The 20,454-nt window shown below is 31.1% G+C and overlaps 2 protein-coding genes across 18 annotated transcripts; both read left to right on the forward strand.

Annotated features, from left to right (window-relative positions):
• Positions 1-244: 244 nt before the first annotated feature.
• LOC111906496 (uncharacterized) lies at positions 245-11,360 on the forward strand. Of its 16 annotated transcripts, none has more exons than XR_006185468.2 (7): positions 245-488; positions 586-708; positions 7,689-7,751; positions 8,228-8,491; positions 8,675-8,721; positions 9,232-9,273; positions 9,349-9,830. XR_006185468.2 is itself a non-coding variant. In XM_042896950.2 (6 exons), exons 1-5 carry the CDS (start codon positions 408-410, stop codon positions 9,233-9,235), a joined length of 318 nt encoding a protein of 105 aa, XP_042752884.1. In that variant the 5' UTR covers positions 253-407; the 3' UTR covers positions 9,236-9,273; positions 9,349-9,830. The 16 variants fall into 16 exon arrangements, 8 of the variants coding, with proteins under 8 accessions (XP_042752838.1, XP_042752884.1, XP_023758021.1 ...); XR_006185491.2 differs by having other exon boundaries at positions 248-488; positions 8,228-8,350; XR_006185312.2 differs by adding an exon at positions 8,107-8,145 and having other exon boundaries at positions 251-488; positions 8,228-8,721.
• A 5,611-nt stretch (positions 11,361-16,971) lies between these two features.
• LOC122195800 (uncharacterized) lies at positions 16,972-18,294 on the forward strand. Of its 2 annotated transcripts, XR_006186594.2 has the most exons (5): positions 16,978-17,190; positions 17,287-17,385; positions 17,472-17,750; positions 17,823-17,954; positions 18,045-18,294. XR_006186594.2 is itself a non-coding variant. In XM_042897906.2 (4 exons), the coding sequence occupies exons 1-3, from the start codon at positions 17,103-17,105 to the stop codon at positions 17,675-17,677; spliced, it is 393 nt and encodes a 130-aa protein (XP_042753840.1). In that variant the 5' UTR covers positions 16,972-17,102; the 3' UTR covers positions 17,678-17,750; positions 17,823-18,003. The 2 variants fall into 2 exon arrangements, 1 of the variants encoding a protein (XP_042753840.1); XM_042897906.2 differs by lacking the exon at positions 18,045-18,294 and having other exon boundaries at positions 16,972-17,190; positions 17,823-18,003.
• The last annotated feature ends 2,160 nt before the right edge of the window (positions 18,295-20,454 follow it).

The raw sequence follows: 20,454 nt of genomic DNA on the forward strand, positions 1-20,454 counted from the left end.
TCCCGACATCACGGTTGATATCCTTTGACGGTTGATTTCTTATTGCTCCACACGAGTCAACAATTTTATTGAATTGATTTAAAGCTTTTACTAATAGAGATCCAAATTTTTTTTTTTTGAAAAACACGATTTGTGTATCTAGAAACGCAAATCATTTTTTTAGGGGCCAAACATTAAACCCACCAAGGAAACACGTTTTTGATTTGGGATTTGAACATGGGCCCAAAAAAAAAAAAACGATTACAGCAAACAAATACGTTTTCTTCTTCTATTTTTTTAGGGTTTCGATCTCCACAAGCAGTACGAGGTAGCCGCAAATAAACGATTTCACAGCGAGAACACCGAGTAGTCGTCGATCACTCTTTCTCCTGTCACGATCGAGTTCAGATTCCGGGTTGACCAGGACCATGCGAACAGGAACCAACAATTCACTGTTCCGAACAGGTTTACTGCTTTATGTCTCCACACGGGGTCTCTCTCCACAGCAGGTATACAATAGAAGAACCAGAGTTCTAAAGGTTCTGCACACGAACTCCTTCTCTGAAATCAGATCCTCTTCTCCTGATGTTACCTTGTCTGTCACAGGCTCAGGCTCACGAAAACAGCAAAGCTTTTACACTCGTAACTCTCCACACGAACAGAACTGCTTCAAACTCAAGCAGAAAAATTCGTAGATGGTGTTCACCACAGCAGAAATTCACAACACAGGTTCCTTCTATCCCTTTGCTCCGATACCAATTAAAAGCAAAACAGAAAAGAGAAAAGATATGCAGCCTAATCTCGCTGGAAACCTTTATTGAAGAAACTCACACAAAACTTCAATCTATATTCTAATTACAGGATCCCAACATCCGATTTTATACTAAACATAAACATATTACAATAAGAGTAGGAAACTATAATGGACAAACTAAACTTTCCATATAAGCCATCCTTATTGCTCAAGGATTCAACACACCAAGGAATCTTGGACAACACTCCAAGAAATAAATGAACTGGGACAGAACACGTATTCATACCACATCTCTCAGTAATTTCCCCAACATCAATCGTGTTCTAGCTGCCGGATTTTGTATGAAATCGGTGTCAATCGTGTTCGCCTGATTTTGTATGAAATTGATTTTTGTGCTTTGCTCTTCTTGCTCTATGTGTTCAGTTGATGCTGTTTTTGACATCTGGAAATCTGATAATAACATTCTTTTGTGCTTGCTTGAAAATATGTGTCTGTGATTGCTTGGAAATCTTGAAATATTCTTTATGAAAATATGTGTTTGATCATTTTTTTCAACTTGTTTAGTTGATATGTGATCCAGCTGAAGATGAAGTTGTATGATGTTTATTTTGTATCTAGAAAATAATTTAGAGGGTTAAAATGCTCATTTTCCTCATTAAAAGGCGGATATTCAGATGCCTAACCAAATATCAATTTATCGTTCAAATACAGATTCCTAAAGAGCCTTTGCATCATCTAGGGATCTATATCATTTAGATATGATTCATTAAAATGCTACCGAACAGCCCCTTAGAGGTTCTTTTTTTGTAATGAATCCAGCGATAAGGTTGAGTAAGTCATAGCTTTAACTTCTTTTACTTTTTAAGGCTTGATAGAGATTTGTTTTAATTTTGATTTTCTGATTCTTCGAATACAAAATCATTCTGGTTTATGTATAATTATCCAACTCTTGATCTGACCAACTCATTGAATCATTAAGAGGGTGTTTGGATACTCATTTTGTTATCTAAAATAAAGGTTTTATAAACTGTATAGATCAATAATCAAGAGCTGTTTTTAAAGAAAGGTTTTACTAAGAGGGTGTTTGGAATTGGATGCTCACTTTGTACTTTTTATAAGAGTGTTTTAATGGATTCGAAGAGCTGTTATAATCTCAAAGGTTCTCTTTTGTAATGATTGCAATATGTTTTGCATAAGTGATTTTTGTACAAAATATGGAAACCTGTCAACCATTTGAACTACTAAGAGGGTGTTTGTATGCTTATTTTCTGAGTGAGTATTGTGAAAATCTTATTATTTTTATTTAGTTTTTTTAAACATATTTTTAAGTAACCAGTTTCATACAACTATATATTATGGGTATGAAAATCTTATTATTTTTGTAGCCTTAATGATACAAAATTTAAGATCAAAATCTGATTTCTGAAACATTTAAACTTTGATTGTTCTGACTTCATATCACCATAATCACTTTAGATATACTTCTGAACACCCATTAAGGAACATAAATACAAATCTCTTCAAAAATTTATTTAAAAGTAGAATGTTAGTAATTTCTTGGACAAATCAACGTGGAAAGTGTTGCATTTTAGGAGACAGAGGGAGATCTTTTGGTTTGAGGGTTAAATGTGTCAAAATGGATGCTTCCTTATTGGATCTAAATCATTAATCATAAGATTATAAGTGTGCTACTTTCTATTTTTTGCCTTTTATAGCAACATACTAATTTTACCTTTTTATAGCATTGTACTTTTAATATTGGCGAATAGGAAATTGTCTGTACACAAACACCCCCCCCCCCCCCCCCCCCCACACACACACACCCACAAACACAAATGCCCACCCACCCACCTACATGCACACCAACCCACACACCTACCCACCCCCACAAACACACACCTACCCACCCTACCCCCCACCAAAACACACACGCCCACTAACCCCTATACCCACACACATACCCCCACCCCACACCCACAAAAACACCAACACAACCACCCAACACTACTACCACAATCACCGACCTACCATCACCACCACCGCCGCCATCACCAACACTGCCACAATTGCCGCCGCCACCACCACCATCTTCGTTGCCCCCACCCCTACCCTACCACCGCTACCATTTTTCTAAAAATGAAAACAGATAGAAAAAAACACGTCTAAACACATTTTCTAATTTTCTAAAACTGAAAATGAAAAATGAATAAGTTTTAACCAAACACGCTTTCTAAATTTTCCAATAAAAACGGAAAACGAAAACTGACAAGGGAAAACGAAAAACGGAAAATGAAAACTGTTTTTCCGTACTAATGCAACCTTAGTATTCTAAGAATTAGAAAACCGGATTTAAATAAACATAAAATGTACCATGAAAAAAACATTATTATTAATCTTTTACATCTCATTTAATCATTTTATCCACATGTTTTTTTTTTTGGGAAAATTGCAAAAATGTCTTTATATACCGTCTTAATAATCGATTTAGTCACTATATATATATTTTTTATTCAATTAAGTCTAAAAAACCGGTAACCGTATTCAATCTAACTTTTTTAACCGGTCAATAGGTTATTCAACTTTCCAAAATTACACTTTTGGCATAGATTTCAATGTTTATTACAAATTCGGTCCAACATTTACACTATTGGCCCATATTTTGATTTTTATTACAAATTTGGTCTAAAGTTTACCTTTTTGGCCCAAATTTCAAAATTTTATCATGAATTCATCCTAACCTTAGTATTTTCTTACAACCTTTTTTCTCAAAAAAAAAAAATGTCGAATATGTTTTTTCTTTGTAAAAACATATTTACACAAAAAAAACATATTTTCACATAAAAAATCTATATTTTCTATATGATTTTTTTTAAAAAAACTTATTTGTATACAAAATACCTATTTATAAAAATAGGTATTTATTAAGTACATAAATATATACAAATCCATTATTATTAAAAAAATATACAAACATGTATTTTACAAAAAATCTATACAAACATCTATTTTATTATAAATATATTTTGTAAAAACATATTTATACGCACCCAAATAAGTGTTTGTATACTTTTCTCTTGTAAAAACACACACACACACACACACACACATATATATATATATATATATATATATATATATATATATATATAATAAACACATTTGTATTCAAAACACGTTTATATATAAAATTTATACAAACTTGTATTTTTTAAAAATATATTCAAACTCATTTTATAAACAAATGTATACAACATGCTTATATAAAAAGTATATATATAAACATGTTTTTGACAAAAAACATTACTTGAGAAGTAAATTATCGACAATTAAAATATCCTTCTAAATGTATACTCTAAATAATAGATATATAATCAATACTATAAAATAATAACTCATTCAGAATTCATTTTGAATTTTGATCATAGATAAAAAAATGTGCGTCTTCAAATAAAAAACAAAATTTATTGTCATACATTTTTAATTTTTTTTTTTTTTTTACAATTGACACAACGTTATATTTTCGTTTTAAACCCAAAATAATCTATCAAAATGGGTTAGTTTCCAAGTTATAAGTTAGCATCTTCCAATGCAAATTAGATTTCACAGTTAGAGGTTTACTTTTTCATTACCTTTGTGTCAAAGTTGGGTGTTCAATTATACTTGTTATCGAATAGAAATAATACCGAAAGAAACTATTCACACCCATCGTTTAACTTGGGTAAAATGCTAGTGTGTGTGTGTGTGTGTATGTATATATATATATATATATATATATATATATATATATATATATATATATATATATATATATATATATATGCACACATACACACATTCGATTTTTTTTTGAGAAAAAATGTTCTAAGAAAACTAAAGTTATGATCAATTCATAACAAAATTCTGAAATCTAGGCCAAAAGGGTTAATTTTAGACCAAATTTGTAATAAAATTTAAAATCTAGGCAAAAATTACAAATTTGGACCAAATTTGTAGTAAAATTTGAAATTTGGATAAAAAGTGTAATTATTGAATGTTGGATAAACCTTTGACATGGTAAAAAGGTTAAATTAAATACGATTACCGATTTTCAGGACTTAATTGAATAAAAAAAGACATAAAGACTAAATCGATTATGAGACCAATATGTAAGGATTTTTTGTAGAGTTTTCATTTTTTTTAGTTTCATTAAATTGTTCATGATTTAAGCTTAATTAATCATAATTAATACATTGATGCTAGTGGTTAATTTGTTCTTGAAGGCTTAAATGCTGGCACCATGTTGAAAGTAACAACAATTTCTTAAAAGGGGATATGTTTTGTTATTTGAAATTGTATGTAAAATGGAATAATATAAAACAGAAACCGGTAGACAGTTTCATTCGTTCTTCATGATCATCTGCCTTTAAAACTTTGTTATTTACTACATTTTCAACTATAATATTATATATTCATTTTTTTTAAAGAATCATATTTTAAAAAATTGTACCCATTTACAATAACAGATTTACCTAAAGTTTTGGACCAATGTAGGCTATTATAGGCTGTGCTAAGCACAATCATTGGAGAACAATAATGTAACAACTGACAATGTAACCCATAGAAATAATAATGTCACTAAGAAACATTCAAATGTAACTAACGATATAAGGTCACTAATAAGAATCGTAATGCCAATCACAATGTTGATGAGGTAACAAATGAAAATGACAATCCAACTAATGCGTATAATCTAAATTTTGGTAGTTTGTTAGAACTTTGGTAATTTAAAGGGGGCCGTTTTCTTGTTTTTGCCCCGGGCCTCTAAGTATTTTTGGATCGAATATATATATATATATATATATATATATATATATATATATATATATATATATATATATATATATACTTACTGTATTAATTTAGTAATCAACCGTAATGGCAGCCTCAATCTCATCAACTGTAATGGCAACTTCAATCACTATCTATCTGTATAATTGTTTCTATTGATGTATTACCATTGTCTGCTATTTGTTTACAAATTTCTTTAATTGATTATGTAATTATGTTGTTCAACGAAAAAAAATATAAACAAATATCTCAATTAGATAGATTGTAGAGCACATGGTACTACCTTTGCAACTCCAATGCTGAATTTGTTCTCCAAATGTTTCAACTGCGTACCAATAATATAAAATAGTATAAAATAGATTGATATTTATTATTACAAGGAAATATGTACCAAATCATAGTAATATCATCCAGATAAAAAAACAGATTTACACTTACTATGGTTGGATAGACTTTTCAAAGTATATTATCCTAATAAAAAAATATAATTTGAAAATATAATCTACAGAATTCATTGATTAGAAAAAAATGTAATCCGCAAAGTAATGTAATAGAAAGAATTATCTGGTCGGATGTCGTTCCTTGAGTTCCTAATCAACCAAGTTAATAGAACACTTACAGATTCCAGTGAGACCTTTTGTTCAACAACAATTATTTGGTCGGATGTCGTTGGTCAAATTCCCTTAAATTAATTTAGAGCATAAAACATTAGTTGAAGAAGAATCGTTTGTAATTTAGACAATTTTTACAATGATAACATGTGAAAATCACCTTAAAATGCTCTCGGTCGTTTTTGGTTTTCAAATTAGAAACATAGTTCAATTTAGCATGTCATAAATTGAAATCATTATGAGAAAGCAAGAGCAAAATTAAGATAACTTCAACTTACTTGTCGCATTGTTTCAGTAATTCTAGATATTTATGGTATAACAAGCTCTGCAGAATGATTTCAACTTGAAATATAAAATTTTGAAAATTTTAAAACTTAAGAAAAAGACTAAAACTTTCATGATAAATCTTTAAATACTTAATGTGTATTTGTTACAAAGAACATGATTCGATAGAGGACTACTCTCTAAAGCTATTTACAAAAACAAGGATGAGGAGAGCATTTCTGTCCTTTGCAAACATGACATGAAGAACAAATTTTGTCCCCACCTTTTTGTGTGGCATAAACATTTGTAATTTTTTGTTCAATTGGCATCAGTCTAATAGATACGAGGCCTTCTGTTATTTCTTACATGTCCTACATAACAAATCACAAATCTGACCCAAAAGAACTAAACATGTATGTCATACCCGCATCTCATAAACTTTTGTTTGATATATAGTTGGTTGGATTTCTCTCGTTTGACCCAATATTGAGAGCTCAACTATCCTTTTAGAAATATTGGTGGTCGATTTTGAAATTATCTTGTTGTACTGTGCAAAATATAAGTTATTAATCAGATTGGAGACAATTGAGTTTAGAATTATAAAACACATGGGAGTATGGGCCTACTCTCTCAATTGTAAGTTCGGATCCCATCTATTCCTCAAACTGCACATCAATATAAAATTTCAATCATCATAACCATAATCAATGACACTATTAATTATGATACCATCTTGTTGCCATGGTTTATTAATGTTATATTCATGTTAATATAAACTTGTATAATCTTGATTGATATTAATATAATGGTTAAATGCATGAAATATCAACACTATTTTGTTATTTTTTTGTTATAGAATTATGTTTTTGTATCTGCCTATCAAAACATTGTACATTGAAATATGTATCTAATTATAGCAATATCATCCACGGAAAAAATTAATTTCCATCGTTATAACTAAATGGACTTTTAAAGTATTGTGTTCTTGTAAAAAACAAATGAAAGTATTATGCTATAGTTATGTAGAATACTTACAGGTTCCGCCGAGCTTTTATTTTTAATAGCAAGTATCATGTTTGCTCGCTGATATGTAACTCTCTGAAATAAATTATAATATAAAGTATTAGTTGAAGGAGAATCGTATGTCTTTGGATAATTCTTAGAACTTAATTTTTACATGTTATTATTGTAAAAATTATCCAATGACATTCGATTCTACTTTAACTAATATTTTATGTTGTATTTTATTTCAGAGAGTTGCATCTCGGCGAGTCAACATGATACTTGCTATTAAAAATAGAAGTTCAGTTGAATCTGTAAGTATTGTACCTAACTATAGCATAATACTTTTATTTGTTTCTTATTAGAACACTATACTTTAAAAGTCTATTTAGTTATAGCGATGAAAATTAATTTTTCGTGGATGATAGTTATGATTAGGTACATATTTCAATGTATAATGTTTTGATTGACAAATATAAAAACATAATGCTATAACAAAATGGTGCTGCTATTTCATGCATTTAACCCTTGTATTAATATCATTCAAGATTATACAAGTTTATATTAATATGAATATAACATTAATAAACCATGACAACAATATGGTATCATGGTTAATGGTGTCATTGAATATGGTTATAATGATTGGAACATTATATTGATGTGCAGTTTGAGGATTTTGTGGGATCCGAACTTACAATTGAGATTGTAGGCCCATACTCCCATGTGTTTTATAATTCTAAACTTAATTGTCTCCAATCTGAATAATAGTTCTTTATATTTTGTGCAGTACAACGAGATAATTTCAAAATCGACCACCAATATTTCTAAAAGGATTGTTGGGCTCTTAATTTTGGGTTAAACGAGAGAAATCCAACCGACTATATATCAAACAAAAGTTTATGAGATGCGGGTATGACATACATGTTTAGTTATTTTGGGTAGATTTGTGATTTGTCTTTTAGGACATGTTAGAACATAACAGAAGGCCTCATATCTACTGGACTTATGTGAATTGGACAAAAAATTGCAAATGTTTATGCCACCCAAAAAGGTAGGGACAAAACTTGATCTTCACCTCATATTTGCAAATGACAAAAATACCCTCATAATCATTGTTTTTGAAAATAGTCTTAGATTGTAGTAATCTAATTAATCATGTTCTTTATAACAAATGCAACTTTAGTATTGAAAGATTTATCATGAAAGCATATTTTAAGATGGAATTATTCTGCAGAGCTTGTTATACCATAAATATCTGGAATTACTGAAAACAGGCGACAAGTAAGTTGAAGTTATCTTAATTTTGCTCTTGTTTTCTCATAATGATTTCACTTTATAACATGCTAAATTGAACTATATTTTAATTTCAAAACCAGTACCTGGAGCATGTTAAGGTAATTTTCAAATGTTATCGGTATAAAAATTGTCTAAATTAGACCAACGACATCCGACCAAATACTTGCTATGAAATATAGGATCTCATTGAAATATGTAAATGCCACCTTAACTTGGTTGATTAGGAACTCAAGGAACAACTTATTTTCAACTGTTTTTGTATTACAACATTCTACTTCCGTTTCTTTCTATTATATTGTTACGACTTAAATTTTTTCTTATTAGGACAATATATTTTGAAAAATCTATCGAATTATATCAAGTTGAAATCTGTTTTTTTTTATCCGGATGATATTACTATGATTCAGTACATATTTCACAGTATGGGTTTGCACGAATTTAACTTTTGTAATAATATATCAATCAATTTTATACTATTTTATTACTGGTGCTCAGTTGAAGGATTTTGAGAAGAAATCAAGTATTGGAGTTGCAAAGGTAGTACCATGCGCTCTACGATTTTAAACTTGATCATTTTTAATCTAATTGAGAGATTTGTTTATATTTTTTCAGTTGAACATGATCATTTCACAATCAATTGAAGAAATTTGTAAACAGATAGCGGGCAAGGGTAATACATCAATAGAAATGACTCAGGGTCATACATCAATGGAAACAATTGTACCAATACATAGTAATTAAAGTTGCCGTTACAGTTGAGGAAAGTGTAAAGGCAAAGCTGAGGCTCAACAGCTTGAGGAACCATAGAGCCTGCAGGTAGAAGAAATGTGAATGGAAGAAAATCTGTCATGCTACCTAAAGTAACTGAAGTGGTTCTTCCTCTTGAAGAACCTGTGAACATTCATAAAAGGTTCATAAAAGGACACAAGGCAAAAATCTGTCGTGCAAAAAGCTAGGGGAAAGAAAGCAAGAAACCTTCTGTTGAAAAGAAAGAAATAGTAAAAGAAACTAAGATCCCTGGATCTCCTACTTGTAAGACTGTTGCGAAAAAGCAAACAAAAGTTGCTTCTAAAAATGAAACCAATTAATGCGTATGATCTAAATTTTGGTAGTTTATTAGAACTTTGGTAGTCTAAATGGGGAGAGTTTTCTTGTTTTTGCCACGGGTCTAGAGTATTTTTGAATCGGCCCTAATTATAAGTAAAGATTTAATGATGGTCCTATATATACTGCATTAATTCACTAATTAACCGTAATGGCAACCTTAATCTCTTCAACTGTAATGACAACTTTTATCACTATCTATATGTACAATTGTTTCCATTGATGTATGACCGTCCGTCACTTCTATTGATGTATTACCCCTGTTTGCTATCTGTTTACAAATTTCTTCAATTGATTATGAAATTATCATGTTCAACTGAAAAATATAAACAAATCTCTCGATTAGATTAAAAATGATGAAATTTAAAATTGTAGAGCACATGGTACTACCTTTGCAACTCCAATGTTGAATTTCTTCTCCAAATCTTTCAACTGCGCACCAGTAATATAAAATAATATAAAATTGATTGATATTTAATATATTATTACAAGGGTTAAATGCATGAAAACCCATGCTGTGAAATATATACCGAATCATAGTAATATCATCCAGATAAAAAACATATTTACACTAACTATAATTGGATAGACTTTTCAAAGTATAGTATCTTAATAAGGAAAAAAATAATTTGAAAATATAATGCTACATAATTCCTTTATTAGAAAAAATGTAAGTCACAATAATGTAATAGAAAGAAACAGAAGTAGGATGCTGTAATACAAAAACAGTTGCAAATAAGTTGTTCATTGAGTTCCTAATCAACCAAGTTAAGGCATCACTTACAGATTTTAGTGAGTTTCTATATTTAACAGCATGTATCTGGTCGGATGTCGTTGGTCCAATTCCCTTAAATTAATTTAGAGCATAAAACATTAGTTGAAGGATAATCGTTTGCCATTTAGATAATTTTTACAATGATAACATGTGAAAATTACCTTAACATGCTCCAGGTCTTTTTTGGTTTTGAAATTAGAAACATAGCTCAATTTAGCATGTCATAAATTGAAATCATTATGAGAAAACAAGAGTAAAATTAAGATAACTTGAACTTACTTGTCGCATGCTTTCAGTAATTTCAGATATTTTCGACATCTGGGCAGTTAATAGCGCCGAGATCGCGGTGTGATAACGTTTCTCGGGTGTTTGCAAAATCCCTGTTTCAAATAGCGTTCTGAAATATCGGAGCCGAAATTATCACCTATATCGGCCGTTATTTCACCGATATTTCAATACCTGTATCCCGATTTTTTCCCGCTGTTTGATTTTTTTGGTCTGTTTATACATATTTATAAAAAAAGTACTTTGATATAGATTAGCCGACAACTTGTAATGTTATAATGCCAATCACCTTTCGTCAGAACTCGGAAGAAACCGGATGGAAAGAAGTTGAAACAAATAAAGATATAAAGACTCGGTTAATTTGTAATTAAACCTCGGTTAATGTATCTAATTTGTAATTGTAATCAAACCTCTGTTATGCATTTAATTTGTAAATCTTTTTGTGTACCGGGTTATAGTTTTAACTTGTAAACAGGTTAGTTTTTGTGATATATATATATATATATATATATATATATATATATATATATATATATATATATATATATATATATATATATATATATATATATATATATATATATATATATACTCGGTTAATTTGTAATCAAACCTTGGTTAATGCATCTAATTTGTAATTGTAATCAAACCTCCGTTATGCATTTAATTTGTAAATCTTTTTGTGTACCGGGTTATAGTTTTAACTTGTAAACAGGTTAGTTTTTGTGATATTATATATATATATATATATATATATATATATATATATATATATATATATATATATATATATATATATATATATATATATATATATATATATATATATATATATAAAACCGCAATCCCACCACAAGAACTGTTATTTTAAATAACTGCAAGTGACCGCAATAAGATTTTAGACTGCGATAACTGCATAGTCCGACATAACAAGCTCTGCAGAAAGATTCTAACTTCAAACATAAATTTTTGAAATTTTAAAAACTTAAGAAAAAGACTAAAGCTTTCATGATAGATTTTTCAATTCTAAAGTTGTATTTGTTACAAAGAACATGATTAGATAGAGGACTACCCTCTAAGGCTATTTTCAAAAACATCAGTCCAACAGATACGAGACCTTCTGTTATTTTTAACAATGTCCTACATAACAAATCACAAATCTGACCCAAAAGAACTAAACATGTATGTCATACCCGCATCTCATAAACTTTTGTTTGATATATAGTTTGTTGGATTTCTCTCGTTTGACCCAAAATTGAGAGCTCAACTATCCTTTTAAAAATATTGGTGGTCAATTTTAAAATTATCTCGTTGTACTGTGCAAAATATAAAGAACTATTAATCAGATTTGAGACAATTGAGTTTAGAATTATAAAACACATGGGAGTATGGGCCTACTCTCTCAATTGTAAGTTCGGATCCCATCAATACCTCAAACTGCACATCAATATAAAATTTCAATCATCATCCACGGAAAAAATTAATTTCCATCGTTATAACTAAATGTACTTTTAAAGTATTGTGTTCTTGTAAAAAACAAATGAAAGTATTATGCTATAGTTATGTAGAATACTTACAGGTTCCGCTGAGCTTTTATTTTTAATAACAAGTATCATGTTTGCTCGCCGATATGTAACTCTCTGAAATAAATTATAATATAAAGTATTAGTTGAAGGAGAATTGTATGTCTTTGGATAATTCTTACGATAATAACATCTGAAAATAACTTTAATTGCTTCATGGTATTCCTGCTTTTGAAATTAGAAACATACTACAGTTTAACATGTCATACATTGAAACCATTATAAAAAATCAATAGCAAAATGAAGACAACTTCAACTTGTTCCCGGTTTTCAGTAAATCCAGGTATATTTTGCATAGTGAGTTCTGCAAAAGGATTTCATTTTAAGTAACTTGAAATATGAAATTTTAAGAAAAATATGTAAACTTGTCATGATAAATAAATATCAAGGTTTCATTTGGTACAAGGAACATGATTGGACCATGAACTACATCGGAAAGGACCGGACAAGATCTCTAGGGACTACATCCGCAAATTGTTTTTTTTATGACTGTGGGAAAGAGTAATGAATGATGATACAAAATTGTGCAACACATTCCATTCTTTATTGTATTTTTTTCAAAATTGGCGAGGGCTTGCTACTTCCTTGTCCCATGTCATCTTCATCGTAGTCATCAAGTTCCACTACCTTAGAAGGTTCGGGTGTACCATATCTCCTACCCGGATCCATTGCATCATCAATGCCTGCAATAGCTTTGTTGATGACTACAATGAAGATAACATGGGACAAGGAAGTAGCAAGCCCTCGCCAATTTTGAAAAAATACAAGAAAAAATGGAATCTGTTGCACAATTTTGCAACATCATTCATTACTCTTTCTCAAATTCATAAAAAAAACAATTTGGGGATGATGGTACGTCTACGGAATGGAACAATACCAAGTAGTCAAAGGATGTTGCAGGGAAGAGGCTAACATCAACTTTTTTGCAAGAAAGGTTTTGGAGAAATATAGTGTATACTTTAAAGTTGACTTGGGTGTGCAGAACTCGCTAACATTACACAATATTTATCCCTCCCAAAAAGTGGGACAAAACTCGCTCTTGATCTTGGGTGTGCAAAGGACATAAATGTCCTCTTCGTCCTCATTTTTTTTTAAATATCCCTAGAGATCTTGCCCGATTCTTTCCGATATGGTCCATTGTCCAATCATGTTCCTTGTAACAAACGAAACCTTGACATGTATTTATCATGACAGTTTTTGTCTTTTTCTCAAGATTTCATATTTCAAGTTAAATAAAATATAATCCTTTTGCAAAACTTGCTACACAATTTATACTTGGACTTACTGAAAACCGGGAACAAGTGGAAGTTGTCTTAATTTTGCTATTGATTTTTTATAATGGTTTCAATGTATGACATGCTAAGCTGTAATATGTTTCTAATTTCAAAACCAGGAATAACCTGAAGCAATTGAAGATAATTCACATGTTATTATTGTAAGAATTATCCAAAGAAATATGATTCTCCATTAACTAATACTTTATGTTGTAATTTATTTCAGAAAGTTGCATCTCGGCGAACCAACAAGATATTTGCTATTAAAAATAGAAGTTTAGCGGAATCTGTAAGTATTGTAGCTAACTATAGCATAATACTTTCATTTGTTTTTTTTAGAACAGTATTCTTTAAAAGTCCATTTAATTATAGCGATGGAAATTAATTTTTTCTGTTGATGATATTGCTATAATTAGGTACATATTTCAATGTACAATGTTTTGATAGACAGATACAAAAACATAATGTTATAACAAAAAAATTAACAAAAGGGTGCTGTTATTTTATGCCTTTAACCCTTATATTAATATAAGTCAAAATTATACTTGTTTATATTAACAAAAATATAACATTAATAAACCATGGCAACAAGATGATATCGTGGTTAATGATGTCAATGATTATTGTTATAATGACTGAAATTTTATATTGATGTGCAGTTTGAGGATTTGGTGGGATCCGAACTTACAATTGAGAGAGTAGGCTCATACTCCCATGTGTTTTATAATTCTAAACTCAATTGTCTCCAATCTGATTAATACTTCTTTATATTTTGTGCAATACACCGAGATAATTTCAAAATCGACTACCAATATTTTCAAAAGGATAGTTGAGTTCTCAATTAAGTTTTTGAGATACCAGTATGACATACATGTTTAGTTCTTTTGGGTAGATTTGTGATTTGTTATATAGGACATAATAGAAGGCCTCGTATCTATTGGACTGATGTCAACTGGACAAAAAATTGCAAATGTTTATGCTACCCAAAAAGGTGGGGACAAAACTTGATCTTCATCTCATATTTGCAACGATAGAAATGCCCTCCTCATCTTTGTTTTTGAAAAATAGCCTTAGACAGTAGTCCTTTATTTAATCATGTTCTTTGTAACAAATGCAACTTTAGTATTGAAAGATTTATCATGAAAGTTTTAGTCTTTTGCTTAAGCTTTCAAAAATTCATATTTTAAATTGGAATCATTTTGTAGAGCTTGTTATACCGGAAATAACTGGAATTACTGAAAACAGGCGATTAGTAAGTTGAAGTTATCTTAATTTTGCTATTCCTTTCTCATAATGATTTCAATTTATAACATGTTGTATTGAACCATGATTCTAATTTCAAAACCAGGCATGACCTGGAGCAGTTTAAGGTAATTTTCAAATGTTATCATTGTAAAAATTGTCTAAATTGCAAACGATTATCCTTCAACTAATGTTTTATGCTCTAAATTAATTTAAGGGAATTGGACCAACGACATCCGACCAGATAAATGCTGTTGAACATAGAAACTCATTGAAATCTGTAAGTGGTGTCTTAACTTGGTTTATTAGGAACTCAAGGAACAACTTATTTTCAACTGTTTTTGTATTACAGCATCCTACTTCCGTTTCTATTACATTACTGTGAATTACATTTTTTCTAATCAAGGAATTCTGTAGAATTATATTTTCAAATTTTTTTTCTTATTAGGACAATATACTTTGAAAAGTCTATCTAATTATATCAAGTGTAAATCTGTTTTTTATCTGGATTGTCATTTTTATTTGTTACTTTATCAACATTGTGATTGATATTACGATTTGTATTAGTGACCACATCCTCGTTTGTTACATTTGCATGTCCCTTAGTGACATTATCATTCCCATGAGTTACATTGTCACTTGTTAAATTATTGTTCTCCAATGGTTGTGCTTAGCATAGCCCACGATAGCCCAGATTGGTCCAAAACTATAGGTGAAGTTGTTATTATAAATGGATATAATTTTTTCAAGTATGATTCTTTAACAAGAAAAGAAAATGAATATACAATATTATAGTTGAAAAAATGTAGTAAATAATAAAGTTTCAAAGACAGATAATCATGAACAACGAATGAAACTATCTATCGGTTTCTGTTTTATATCAATCCATTTTACATACTATTTCAGATAATCAAACATATCTCCTTGCAAGAAATTGTTGTTACTTTCAATATAGTGCCAGCATTTAAGCGTTCAAGAATAAATTGAGAACTAGCAACAGTGTATGAATTATGATTAATTAAGCTTAAATAATGAACAATTTAATTAAACTAAAAAAAACCATGTAGATAGAATGATTTAAAAGCATTCAGTGATGTAAGAATTTGCTTGCTAATTATAAACCTCAATGAGAAATTGGGGCGTGGGAGATCAAAGAAAATAAGTGAAGAGAAAATTGCTGAAGTTCCTGAAACTCAAGATAATGCTAACAAGGGTACAAGGCAATCAAAGAGAAACAAGACACCAGTTGAAGCGTCTACAGTTGTGAATCAAAAAGTAAGCAAAGTGGAATCTGTTAATGAAAAGAAAGTTACAAGGTCCAAGACTCCTATTGCAAAGAAATCTTCTGGAGGAAAGGGTAAAAGCAAAGCTCAGGCTCAACAGCTTGAGGAACCATCTGAGCCTGCAGGTAGAAAAAATGTAAATGGAAGAAAATCCGTCATGCAGTCTAAAGTAACCGAAGTGGTTCTTCCGTTTGAAGAACCTATGAACATTCCTAAAAGGACACAAGGCGAAAATCTGTCGTGCAAAAAGCTCAGGGGAAAGAAAGCAAGAAACCTTCTGTTGAAAAGAAAGAAATAGTAAAATAAACTGAGATGCCTAGATCTCCTACTTGTAAGACTGTTGCGAAAAAGCAAACAAAAGATGCTTCTGAAAAAGAAATCAAAGCAGTTGCCTGGATCTCCCTTTGACTCGTTCTTTCTTTTGATATCATTAGAGATGTTTCCTCTTAGAAAACGTTATTTGCATCACCAGCCAAAACTAGAATAAGTCGTGTGAATGACCCTCGGGAAAATTCTGTCAGTGTTGCCTTGCCTGATAAAGGTAGTGGGAGTTCTTCATTAATTGATTGAATAATTTGAATTTAACAGACTGTTGGCTTGTTTTTTTATTATGATATCATTCTATAGATGACACAGAGCACAAAATCCAGATTCAACTCTGAGAGCTTTATTTAAAACACTAGTCACAACTCACAACTCAAATCAGTAATGTACAAGGAGGGATGAGCACTTTACCTATTTGATCAAATAATTAGAGTTTTAAAAACCCTTTGGCTCATTCTTTCTTTTGATATTATTTGTAGATTATTCTTCTCTGAAAATGTTATTTGCAACACCTGCCACTACTCAAATCAGTCGTGTGAATGACCCCCAGGAAAATTCTGTTAGTCTTGCCCTGCCTGATGAAGGTAGTGGGAGTTCTTCATTTTTTTGATTGAATAATTTGAATTCTACAGAATGTTGACTCGTTTTTTTTTTCTTTTTATTATGATATGATTTTATAGATGAGAATGCAACACCAAATGCAACATTTTCGCTGAATGCGTTATTTACAACACCTGCCACAACCCGAGTCAGATATGTAGAAGATCATCAGGAAGAAGGTAATGCAAGTTCTTCACCTCTTTGATCAGATAACTTGAATATTTATGATTCTGACTTAATTCTTTTTTATGTTGCTGTTTTATAGATCACACAGAAAGTAATGCAACACAAAATTCAGACCTGTCTCTGAAAGCCTTTTTTGCAACACCTGTCATAACTCGAGTCAATCATGTTGAAGACAATCAACAGAGTATAGATGACACCATTACAACACAAGGTCCAATTTCATCTATCAAAGTGTCAATGAATACACCTGCTACAACTCAAATCAGTCATGGCAAACATCTTTAGGAGAATACAATCAAATTTGCCTTTCCTGACGATCTTCAGGAGAAAACAGTCGAATATGCCCTTCCCATTGAAGGTAGTCAAAGTTAAATTCCTACTTTGTTTGATTTTAGAATTTTTTTGACTCATTCTTTCTTTTTATATATAGATGACACGGAAGGCAATGCACCACAAAATCCAGATTTGTCTGTGAAAACATTTGCAACACCAGCCACAACTTGGGCCAGTCATGTAGAAAACTATTAGCAGAATACAGTAAAATTTACCCTTCCTTCTGAAGGTAGTGCATTTTGTTCACCTGCTGATTGAGTAAATTGCATTAAAGAGACTTTTGGCTTCTTTTTTTTTTTCTTTTGATCCTGTTCTGTAGATGACACAAAAGGCAATGCAACACTAAGTCAAGAATCATCTCTGAAATTGTCATCTGCAACACCTGCAACAACACAAAATCAAGATTTGTCTATGAGAACGTTGTTTGCAACACAATCCATAACTCGAGTCAGCCATGTAAAAGAACATGAGCAGAGTACAGTCAGATTTGATCTTCCCATAGAAGGTAGTGCAAGTTCCTCACCTATTAGTTCGATTTTAAAAGACTTCGGGTTCCTAATTTCATATGTTATCATTTTGTAGATGACATGGAACACAATGCAACTGAATATATATATATATATATATATATATATATATATATATATATATATATATATATATATATATATATATATATATATATATATATATGGACCAAAATGACAATGAAGATTAAAACATGAACCAAATAAGTACAAAAAATTAAGAAGGTTAGATTTTTGCTGGATTTTGGTGGGACTTACATCGGTATCTGGATGAGACTGATGGCTTGAGTTTATGAAAAAGGACATGCAAATCAACTTTATTTTATTATATGATCGGGCAATAAACCTAACAATGACGATAATATTATTGTTTATTATCATGATTTCACATATAAAATTTATGCTTATTCTAAATTAGAACAATAAATTTTCATGTGAGGAGATAGACGGTCAGAAGTATGCAACATAAGCAACAAATGGAGTGGAAGTCAAAGGATAAACAAATTGGGGTGGCCCACTTGGCTAACATGAATGATTCTAATCTAACAACTAACTAGGTAAGCCCAGACATAAGATATTTAATTATTTGTCGTTTAAAAAAAAGGATAAACAGCTGAATTAATGTATGAAAACCTCTCCATAGGCATCAAATTTACACTATAATCGTATCATGTTGAACAATATCTAATCAACATGATCTCATTCAAACCAAATCACACAAAAGAAAGTCATAATATAGTTTTGTAACAAACTCGCATGATCTCAATTAAAACTTGAACCAAATATGTAGAAAAAAAATTGGGATGAATGGATTTTTGTTGGATTTGGGGAGACTTTTATTAGTATCCGGGCGGAATAGAATCATAGATGACTAACTAGAGTTTAAAAAAAAGATATAAACAAATCAACTTTATTTTAATATATGATCGGGCAATAAACCTAACCACAACATTAATAAAACAACTAATTTAAAGAAAATATTTTTCCTAGCATTTTTAAATAAGTTGATTTTTTTTCTCTCTATATGTACGATATATTCTAGGAATTTTGGGCCACCTTAGAGACATGGGTCCTGGGCGACCTCCCGGGTTGCCCACTGTTTGGACTGGGCCTGATTTCATATATAAAATGTAACGACCCAAAAATTAAGGGTAAAATTTTCATTTTTCATATAGCTAAAACATTGATATCATTTATTTCAAACACTTCAAATCATCATTAAGTAAAATATTTATCAGAGTTTATCCCAAAATCATTCATTGCGGAAATCATAGGTGTGTGCGCTGCGATCAATCCGAACCCTTCTTTTCCAAATCGATGATACCTGAAACCATAAACAAAACTGTAAACACGAAGCTTAATGAGTTCCCCAGAGCATACCCCACACAATCCACATAACTACATAATCCATATCGGCTATAAAAGCTACATAAACCATAACAATCGCATAAGCATGCTTATACACATATAAAGATACCATGGAAACCCCCAAGGTCTTATTCACATACTCACATAAATCATATCAACTACACAAGCCATCCATATAAACATATAAGGAAGCCATGGAAACCCTCCAAGGTCTTACACCGGGTGCCACTGGAACCCCCACGTGGTCTTAGCCCACTGCCATAGGAACCCCCAAATGGTCTTAACCATGAAAGCCATGGGAACCCCCACATGGTCTTATATCCAACTGCCTCGGGAACCCCGGGGTCTTCCATACCAATATCATATCAACATAACACATAATCAATTAACACATATACAAACCCTATAAGCCATATATACAACATATAAAGGTGTCATGGAAACCCTCCATGGTCTTACACCGGGTGCCATGGGCACCCCTACATGGTCTTAGCCTGGAATGCCATGGGAACCCACACATGGTCTTCCATGCAAGCAACACAGAGTGAACTAGCACATCGCATATCACAAAATATCTATCATACCACATATCACATAATAGCTAGCATACCACATAACACATATAACTAATTGCCATGGGAACCCCCACATGGTCTTAGTCTACTGCCTTGGAAAACCCCCCGAGGTCTTCCACATAATCAACTAGCATATCGCATATCATAAAATGGGCCGGCCTTGGTGCCTTAAACCCATTAGTATGGTGAGGAGACTCACCTCGCACTGCTGAAGTCCCGCAGACAAAACTCTAGCTGCTGGATGACAGATTCCCGAACT

The sequence above is a fragment of the Lactuca sativa genome, chromosome 1 (assembly GCF_002870075.4).
Source record: "Lactuca sativa cultivar Salinas chromosome 1, Lsat_Salinas_v11, whole genome shotgun sequence".
NCBI lineage: Eukaryota > Viridiplantae > Streptophyta > Magnoliopsida > Asterales > Asteraceae > Lactuca > Lactuca sativa.

Excerpts from the sequence above, each read along its gene's own strand:
- LOC111906496 (XM_042896904.2), top strand. The coding sequence starts at position 408 with ATGCGAACAGGAACCAACAATTCACTGTTCCGAACAGGTTTACTGCTT. Across the intron at positions 7,752-8,106 it reads ATAGAAGTTCAGTTGAATCT|TTTGAGGATTTTGTGGGATC; the intron begins GTAAGTATTGTA and ends ATTGATGTGCAG. Across the intron at positions 8,146-8,227 it reads CCGAACTTACAATTGAGATT|TACAACGAGATAATTTCAAA; the intron begins GTAGGCCCATAC and ends TATTTTGTGCAG.
- LOC122195800 (XM_042897906.2), top strand. The coding sequence starts at position 17,103 with ATGTTATTTGCAACACCTGCCACTACTCAAATCAGTCGTGTGAATGAC. Across the intron at positions 17,191-17,286 it reads TCTTGCCCTGCCTGATGAAG|ATGAGAATGCAACACCAAAT; the intron begins GTAGTGGGAGTT and ends ATGATTTTATAG. Across the intron at positions 17,386-17,471 it reads AGAAGATCATCAGGAAGAAG|ATCACACAGAAAGTAATGCA; the intron begins GTAATGCAAGTT and ends GCTGTTTTATAG.